The 10,138-nt window shown below is 38.1% G+C and overlaps 1 protein-coding gene across 1 annotated transcript in view; it reads left to right on the top strand.

Annotated features, from left to right (window-relative positions):
- The window catches only part of LOC143038525 (uncharacterized), a 92,217-nt gene extending 82,399 nt beyond the window's left edge, over positions 1-9,818 (top strand). The window contains exons 5-6 of the mRNA XM_076207827.1: positions 53-145; positions 3,053-9,818. Coding sequence (XP_076063942.1) covers positions 53-108 — 56 coding nt within the window. The 3' untranslated portion in view covers positions 109-145; positions 3,053-9,818. The remainder of the gene's footprint in view (positions 1-52; positions 146-3,052) is intronic.
- Positions 9,819-10,138: the final 320 nt, after the last annotated feature.

Raw genomic sequence — 10,138 nt, 5'->3', positions numbered from 1 at the left:
CCCTCCCTCCCCTAGTCAGTCACTCACAACCACCTCCATCCTTCTGCAACAGGAATGATTTCTTACGCTGACGTCGACGTGCCGAGTTTGCTGGCCAGGGCAGCGTGATGCCACGACGACGACGATGACGACGACGACAACGCAGGTAAATCAACTCGTCTTCTTCACTGAATGAATTAACCCATCGTCTCCAACGAATCAGCCCATCCTCTTCAACTGACCAATCCATCTTGTACAATAAATCAACACATTTCCTCTCAATCAACCCTCTTTCTCCAGTCAATCAACCCACCTTCTCCAGTCAATCAACCCATCTACTCCAATAGATAAACCCATTTTCCCCAGTAGTTGAAAATTAAGGACGGATTCGAACTATCTTCCTGTTCTCTCTGTCTCCTTATATTTATGTTGATGTCTTCCATTTTCAACCCATTTTATATTTTCCACGCTAGTAAGTAGGCGTGCGTGCGTGCGTGTGTGTGTGTGTGTTTGTTGTGTTGTGTTCAGTCGCCAATATCAAGCGCCTCTACCCTTAGGTGATCATTGGTGGTAAAGGAGAGATGCTGGGGTTAAGTGCTCGCACACTAGTTTTGATTCATTCGTCAATCAACACCAGTTTGTGTTCATCGATGCACCTGCTATATATTCAAACTGAAAAGAAAGAAAACGAAAAAAATATATATCAAACCTGTTTTTGACAATTAAAAAAGATAAATCACTTGGGTGCTCAGTTACCTCCCCCCCCCCCAGCAGAGGCGCACTTCCCCCAACTTATGGAATGTATGTACCTAATGTTCATACATGCTTGCAAACTGAGATAGTAGAGCTAAGCCCACTTGAAAATTTTACAACCCACTACTAAGACAATCACTGCTGATGACTGACACAGGGAGTCAAAATAACTGCATCTTAAACCACCTCGTTTTCGCGGCATACCAACGAGGCGATAACGGCACACAGTTTGGGAATCTTGAGGGATTCGACCCTTGCGCTGAAACAGAATATTTTCGCCAAAGCGAAGCTATCCAGCGGTGTGAGGTTCCTTGCATTTGGAAGGGTGACTTTTTACCTGTTGAAGGGGTTTCTCTAAGCTTCATATAGTTATAGGCTTTCAGAATATATATAGGACAAGCCTTTTACATGCGAGTAAATGCCAGTTTGTTAAAATTTTGTTTTTGTCAATCGTTTTCCCGAATCATCTCGACCCATCTTACAGAGTCGCCTTTTATGACGTGAAGAACACGGTGATGGTATTCTTGTCACCATCACATGGCTAAAGGCAAATAACTCTCAGAAGAAACAAAGATCTGTCACTCGAAAGTGCATTTCCCGGAAATAGATGAATTGGCTTCATATGAAATGTGGCTTAATTTTCCCCAAGACTGAAACATGGCTGTCGGGTCGGCGTCCTTTAGTTCCGGTTTTACTTGACCAAGGCCGATGTAGGTAAAAATTCCCGGAATGTTTTCGGAGACATCCATAGTGACGTTTGATTCCTTTTACCGGCGGATTTCATGAGTATTGGGAGAGCATACGCGTAACGAACTAATGAAACGGTTGAAGTGTGACCTCTAGATGGGGGTCACCTACCGCGTGCATGAATCGTTTGGCTGTCTCCGATCATAAAATCTGCAAAGATAGCAAACAAGGTACCCCTTGCACATTCCACAGAATATTCCTTCGCACTTGCCGTCAGACATATTTCCTTTATACACAAATGATAATCGAGTGACAGAATGCCTTGCACGAGATGCGTCGTTATCGTCATTACAAAGAACGCCAAGAAAAAATTGTTTTACAAACTCCTGTGGTGTGCAAAATAGTCTAGATCTATTATTACCGGTTCCTAGGAATTTGAGGAAACTTACGAAGCGAATAACGAAATTAGACATTTATTGCCTCAGGTCTTTGTGTTGCAGAACAAAAGGACATTGTTATATACTAGACCTTAATAAACCCACAACAACACACAAGCGCCAATGTCGTCTCGGTTTGTTTATATGTCCTACACGCAGGTTTGCTTTTCCGTTGTTCTGTGTTCGTGTGAGAAACGCGGTCGCGCGCACACACACACACGACTCGTGGCGCAGTTGGTAAAGTTCCCGGCTACCACTACGGAGGTCCGGGTTCGAATCCCGCCCAGGGCTGAAATTTCAGTATCGCTGCGCTGCGAGTTGTTACTCCAACTCGTGGGAGGGGAGTTGGGTGTGTGTGTGTGTGCGTGTAAGGTCACGGCATTACCCATAGATCCCTCATATATGAGCTCTGAGCTCTCTTCCGGAAGGGAAATAACTGTCGATCACGAGTCCAACACGTGATCCATGACCATGGTGAATCTCGCACACGCACACCGGCTTATTGGTGCAATAAGTAACGCTTCACGTGATCGACAGCTATTTATCTCCCGGAAGAGCTCAGAGCTCATATATGACTGATCTATGGGTAATGCAGTGACCTTAACACGCACACACACACACCCAACTCCCCGCCAACAAGAGTTGGAGTAACAACTCGCAGCGCAGCGGTACTGAAATTATTTCAGCCCTGGGCGGGATTCGAACCCGGACCGCCGTAGTGGCGGCCGCGAATGCTACCACTGCGCCGTCGTGTGTGTGGGGGGGGGGGGTGTATGTGGGTGGGTGTGCGCGCGAGCGCGCCTAACCGTAATATACAGGAAGGGAGCTATACTCCTTGGGTCTTGCCTCCTTTCAACTACCTTGGCCATGATGTCTTTTCTACTCTCTCTGAGACACTACAGGCTTTTCACCTCTATCCTCTACATTCCTTTCCCTTGTTGCTCGGTGCCTAAGCCTCTGTGCCTCGCAGCAATATGTTGTTACACTTGTACATGTTTAATGTTTACCTTGCACAAGCATCAACAATATGACAGCATTCTTACTGTGTATAATATATTCAGAATGTTGTGAATGACTATTTCAAGATATAATGATCATATTTTTGTTCATAGTCGAATTACCTTTTCTACCACATTTTTGGTAATTGTTAGTGTATTTCCTTAATAACTGAAATAATCTATATTTTCTTTTCACAGTCTTGTGATGAACCGAAACACAACTTGCAGTAAACTTCAACTCCGTTCTGGACATCAAGATTTTGATAAATTTATCTTTAAAGTTACAGTGGGTAGACATGTATGATTTTATTACATTGGATACATGTGGAAAATAAATGGTAGATTATTTGTAAAATGTTGCTTTCAAATCTATAAAGGATATATAAGGTATGTGGAACTTTAAATGTATGGTAAAAGTAGAATAAAAAGAAAAAAATGTCATCAGAATGATGTGTATCACAAAAACATTCAGAAAGATATAAAAAAAAAACAATAATTGATGTTGGAGACTGGAGAGACTACTTTGGACAACAGGGTGTGCAGTTACCCATGTATTAAACATCAGTGTACATAAATTCTTAACTGTTTAATCCTTCAGGTCTTTGGTGAACAACAGAGTACCCCACTATCAATTATACTTATCAAAAGTGTACAAGCACATGTGCACACACGCACACACACATACATACATATATATGAACCAATAATGGATGCCTGCTGGTGGTGGTCCTTTAAGATAGATAACAGAGCTACCCATTTGCCAAACCCATAAACTCCCTCACTTTGGTCATTAGGTGTAGCACTAAAGAGTTAAAATTTAGTCTCTAGACTGAACCTAAGATCTATCAGCTTCAAATGCATTTTGTCAGGCTTTTCACATGTGGAAAGCTCACAAGTGGCAACTTCTCTCTGGAAAATTTTAGCTGGTGACATAGACACAGTCCCACATTAACACGCCACAGACAACAGCCAAAGTATCTTTCCAGAGAGGTCTTTGGAAGGGACCAATGACTATTGCCAGCCACTGTATGGCTGCAGATTTCCAGTTACTGAAACTTGAAGCAACAAATATTATGACAATTCTAAAGGGAGGGTGAAAGCGAGGGTGGAACAAGTTCAAGCAGATAATTACAACTTTTTGCCAATTAATGCGTACACCAAAGGTACCTCACTGTTGTTCATCTATACTTGTCAACAAGTTATTTGAATATGAAAATTAAAAAAGAAAGTATATTTAGATACTGATCCTTGGTTATTCACTACACCTATTCAGTTTTCAGTAGATATTAAAATAAGTTACATTATTCTAGTGTGAAAATAAGTTAGAAAAAATTTGCATGTATAATTGTCAAATGTTGCAGTATTAGAGTGAATGTGAATTGCATGCAGTTACATTGCACTGTCTGTCACAGAAAGTGACAGGTAAACTAAACCAACTCGCACTCATAAAAACAAAAATAATAATATACATATGCACATACACAGACACGCACACACACACACACACAACTTGATGACGCAGTCGTAGCGATCACAGCCGCCACTACGGCGGTCTGGGCTTGAATCCCACCCAGGGTTTAAATAGTTTCAGTATCGCTGTGCTGCGAGTCGTTACTCCAACTCTCGTGGGCGGGGAGTTGGGTGTGTATAAGGTCACAGCATTACCCATAAATGGGTTATATACGAGCTCTAAGCTCTCTTCTGGGAGGGTAATAGCTGTTGATCACGAGTCCAACACGTGATCCAAGACCATGGTGAATCACACACATACACACGCATAAAAAACATAGTCTTGGAGTGTTTCAGGTAAGATTTCCTTTCCTCTAATTGTCCAACTATTATGTGATATCTTGTATATTTATTAAACCAACTTCACAAGAGTCTATTATCATTATCATGGATATTTCCTCATTAAAGTGCCTGTTTTTAGTAAGGTGCATTCTTAGCATGCCTTTACTATGACATCATGTCTTGCTCTTTCGTGTGCCTCTCATACAACAATTTTATTTTTTTGTTTCATCAATGTTGATGAAGCCCTAGTCATATCATGAAATTCCTATGTCCTATACTGCATTTTTCATATAAAATAAGATTATATAAACACCCTGCTAGTTTCTATGAATGCCAGAAGACCACTGCATTAAACATTGGCATTATAATGAGTAATAATTTCTGTTTTCATTTTTTTCCTATGCAAATACGTTGAAGTACATTCATTTCAAGTTTTGAAAATGTATGGAGTTACAATGTATCTTTTCATTGTCCATGATTCACAGATGGTAAATGCCCTCACATAAAGGCAGTATTTTACCCCTCGTGGCAGTTAAATCTGTATTTCATGAAGGTCTGACTCACAAATTGTTAAAAGAATGAGAATGACCTTCAATATTATGAATAGTCTTGTCCGATTTATCTGGTGGTACAGGTTCTTAGAATGTGGGATTTAGGACCATGCTTTCAAGTCTGCTTGACCCTCATCTGAATTTATGGATACAAGAGTTGGACTCTCATCAAGACCTTGAAAGCTGCTGAAATATCTTAGGCAAGGGTTTTCTTAGAAGATCATGAGGTATCACTGGAACCACAAGATGTTAAAACAGGAAAATTAACTGTTGCAATGAAACGAGTAATCTACCCCATCACCAAACACTGAGATGTATAAACCTTATGGCTCAGCTTTCTGCTTTCAAGATTACCAATGAAGGATAACAATCTTGAGTGTTTTAGACCAAAGGAGCTCCCACAAGAGATATGGTTATGATAAATAAATCATGTCTGGACACCTCAGGGATGGATCTAGTGCCTGCCAAAGACCTCAGACAGGGATAATTCCTATGGATTAAAGGAGGAGGAGGAGGAGAAGGAAGAGAGTGGCCAACCACCATGAGCTCCTTTCTTCACCAAAGTGGGTGTGCAAAGACAGGTTCATCAGCTCCTTAAGAAGTTGAGATTGAGACCAATCTTCTCACCTTCCAACCTATCCTATTGTATATACAAATGTATTCCCCTTGATATCCCCAAAGTAGCAAACAAACACTTCCTTCATGGTGGACAGCAATGGTTCTTAACCTTTATTATCTTATGATCACCTTAAACTCCCTGTGACCCCTATGATAAACTTTGCAATGATCAATTTTACATAACGACAAGCTAAAACAACCCAGTTGCCTTTAAATATTAAATTATTTTTGCCTGAACCCTTCATGACACCCGAGAGACACCCCAAATAACCCCTCAGGGGCTCATGACCCCCCAGAGTAAGAACCACTGGTGTACAGCATATCCCCTTTTCAACTCCTGCCTGCTCATTCCGTCATGTATTTTTTCCTTAATTCATCACACTCCAAGTTAAAGTTTGTTTGAACTCTGAAAATACACACACAACATTTGTACCTGCATGTGTACAATATTAATTGTAATATACTGTACAGGGTTGGAGCATTGTTCATGGAGTCCCATCTTTGTCTCCATTTATCAAATATTGTCTTAAATTCATTTATGTTGTCCGCCTGTAGTAGTACTCTTATTTCTTCCACTAACTTAATATTTATGTGGAAGGCTATGCTTCTTAACATCTTTTAGATGTTTCTTTTTATGTATGCTATGTCTTGATGTTCTTTCTTCACATATTAACAGATCCTCTCTTTCATATTTTTCTATCCCCTTTATTTGTTCTAAAAAAGAATATATCACCTTGCTTCACTCCTCCAGTGCGATTAATCCCAGGTTTTCCAGTATCTCTTCTCATGTCTCATCAGTCAGAATGAGTTTCTGCCCTTTGTATTATCTATTTTTCATCCTTTTTTCCACGTGGTGACCATACGACCATTGTGTGCTCCAATTTGGGGCAGATCAGGTTTTGAATGTGTATATGTATGTCTGTACAGTGAGACCTCTCATTAACAGATGTTAATTAGCTGTGTTTGTGGTGTTTTCACTAGTTCTTAAATTCTTGTATGGTGTTTGCATACACTATTTTGTCCAATTTGTTCCAGTCATCCATTTTTTTTTCTATCTTATATAACTGTCCTTTTTGAGTTTCTTTTCATGTCACCTTGTTTTTCTTTTATCCCACTTTAAGAAGTCTTCTCTGTCAAGGACTTCCATGCCTTTCATGATTCTGTATGAGTAAATGGCCAATAGATCTCCTCTTTCTCTTCTTTGTTCCAGGGTTGGTAGTTCCAGTTTAGACAATCTTTGTTCATATGTCAATTTTGAACGTGTTGGGGCCATCTTTGTCATTGCTCATTGGACTCTTTCTATCTTCCTTATATTCTTTCTTATACTGGGTGCCCATAGTGTCACAGCGTACTCCAATCTTGGTCTTAAAATGTAGGTTTCTCCAACTATTTTGTTTATATGCTTGTCTGGGGACATGTCTTTGGTGATAATTACTCCTAGGTCCTTTTCAGAACCAACTTTATTTACTTCCTTTGTATATATGTGTGTGCATACATTTACCTAATTGTAGTATACAGAAAAGGAGCAACACTCATTGGGTCCTATTTTCCAATTTATCATACCTAGCCTCAAATTCATGTGCATGTGCATGTGCATGTGCAGTAGCTTCGGTTTGTACTGCAATCAGTAAAGCAGGCACCTATGTGCAGTTAAGTAATTTCAATTAATAATAATTGTTGCCTTAAGTTTCACTGACTGGAAACCCATGGCCCCACTGATGCTGGCAACAGTTCTTTGGCCCTCTTATGGACTTCTCTGGAAAGAAACTTGGAATTGTTTCTATGTCACCCACTGAAAATAGGAGGGGAACAGTCACCAGCTGCCAACTCTCCATATGTGAAAAGTGGAAAAAATGCAGTTGAAGTAGACAGAGAAATCATGGGCCCGGTCTGAAGTGTCATTTCCTTGAGATGAAATGAGGGGGTTGACAAGTTTTGAAAATTGGCAACAGAGATGATTCTCTCTATCATTCATCATGCAGGACCACCACAAGCAGATACCCATCATTTGTTTCAGTAGCTTCAGTTTGAGATGGGAACTACAATATAATTGTTGATGCCTCGTTCCACCTAAAACATTGTGTCATGAGAACTAAAAGCCTTCTGAAGAGTGTTTTAGTCAAACATAACCAAGGACTCAGTTGTGTAATGTCACAAGTAAGGATTTCTACAAAGGATGACTGAAAACCATGCTTGTCATTCTTGCATTGTATCACTTGGACTGAATTTACATGTCCTTCCTTTGCAAGAACAAAAGATACTATGCATTCCAAATATTGTACAGATATATAGTACATGTGTTCCATGTCCAATCCTATATTTTTCAAAGGACAGTCTGCTCATTGCTGTTTTTCATACTTGCTAAATAGACACTGAAATTTGTGCCTTTCCAATTTTGGATGGTGTAAGTACCAAGACTGTTATTATGTACTTATATGAATACATGTAATTTAATTAGTAATGTATATACATATACCAAAAGGCCTTTCCCCCCCTCATAAACTGAGTGGGCATTTTGATAAGTAATACAGGTAACATATTCAGCATCATGGAAAGTGGGAGAAACAGATTGAACTAGATGCAAACTGGAGCTCTAGAACCTTCACCACTCCATATACAGAATCATAAGTTCGGAGCTTGAAGAAAATTTTCTTTTTATCCTTTTTTTCAAGGCAAAGTAATATAAAAATATAGATTAATAATTGTAAATCAGCACATCAAAGGACCTATTTTATCTATTTCAGTTCACTACATCAATTTCATTTACTAGTACCATCGAGCAGTTTAGACCAACGATAAAAAAATTCTAATAGGTGAACTGTATCATTATTAATTTACCTGTTTACCCATTTCAGTTTTCAGTAGACAGAAATGTTATATATATTTTACTTGGCACTCCAAATAAATAATCAACTATTCTACATAAAAGGAAACGGTGAAGTGCATTGGTATAGTGTGGTCTAAGCCACCAGGGTAATCATCTTGGGCACAAAATTTTTACAGATGCAAAATTTCAAAAGAAAGAAAATTTAATTAATACAAAAAAATAAAACTAGGTTATTTTGAATAAATATGAGTATAGTTGCACTAACTGTATTTTACTTATATTTCATCAGTATTTTCTTATGTTCAATGCATGTCTTCAGGATGGGGTGGAAGGAAATTCTAACAGGTTAGCATTCACAGCCCTTGACTTGCTCCAGGTACTGTCAACCCACACTATGCCACTGGTGAAAAGGAATAACGTGAATGTACAATTATGTACAACATTCATCATGATGATTATCTTATGTCTAAAACAATATTTCATTTTTGTATTCATTTCTCAGTTTTTATTTCTTTACCTTTCCTTACATATGCAGAAGTGGATTTTACACCTCCTGCCATCACTCAGATTTGAATGTTCTATTCAAGTTTTGAATTGCCTTTCCATTTACTTGTCAAGTTTCATAGATTTCATAAATTGCAACCAGAGCACTTGAAATTGGGAAATTACTCTTCCATTAGATATAGTACAATGAAAGTATGTATTGTTAATGTAATGGGAAAATGTTTGTGATATGAGGTATGAAATACATAGGTGTAATTCACAAATTTGTGATAGATTATGAATCATATAATATTAAATACAAAGAACTTGCACCAGAGTTTGTATAATCTATGCCAAAAATGTAAATATCAATAAAGTGCTCTTTTTCACACCCTATACTTTCATGTTAAAATACCTTCAAAGAATAAAACATGTATTTTTTAAATGTTAATAAACAAATTTCTATATATCTTGTTTTCTTTAACAATCTTAATTTTTGTTAGAACTTAAGATTTGTTTTTGCATATGCACTTCTATAATTCATTCATGCAAAATGAAAAATCTATCTACAAAATACATTATTTTAGGGAACAATCCTTCAGAAATCCTTACCTCAGAAGAGCAGAGAGTGTGCACTTACCTCTAGCACCTGTCAGGTTTCATAGATTTCATAAATTGCAACCAGAGCAATTAAGAAATCATTTTTCCATTAGATATAGGACAATGAAAGTATGTATTGTTAATGTAATGGGAAAATGTTTGTGATATAAGGCATGAAATATATAGGTGTAATTCACAAATTTGTGTTAGATTATTACATAATATTAAATACAAAGAACTTGCACCATTGATTGTATAATCTTTCCCAAAAATGTATATATCAACGTGCTCTTTTTCATACACTTTATTTTCATGTTGAAATACCTTCAAAGATTAAAACATGTATTTTTTTAAGTGTTAATAAACAAAATTCTATATATCTTGTTTTCTTTAACAATCTTAAATTTTGTTAGA

This window comes from Oratosquilla oratoria, chromosome 24 (genome assembly GCF_046742065.1).
Source record: "Oratosquilla oratoria isolate Oo_2021 chromosome 24, ASM4674206v1, whole genome shotgun sequence".
Lineage (NCBI taxonomy): Eukaryota > Metazoa > Arthropoda > Malacostraca > Stomatopoda > Squillidae > Oratosquilla > Oratosquilla oratoria.
Note: the sequence above shows the minus strand (reverse complement) of the source record. Positions and strands in the feature narration are given on the sequence as shown.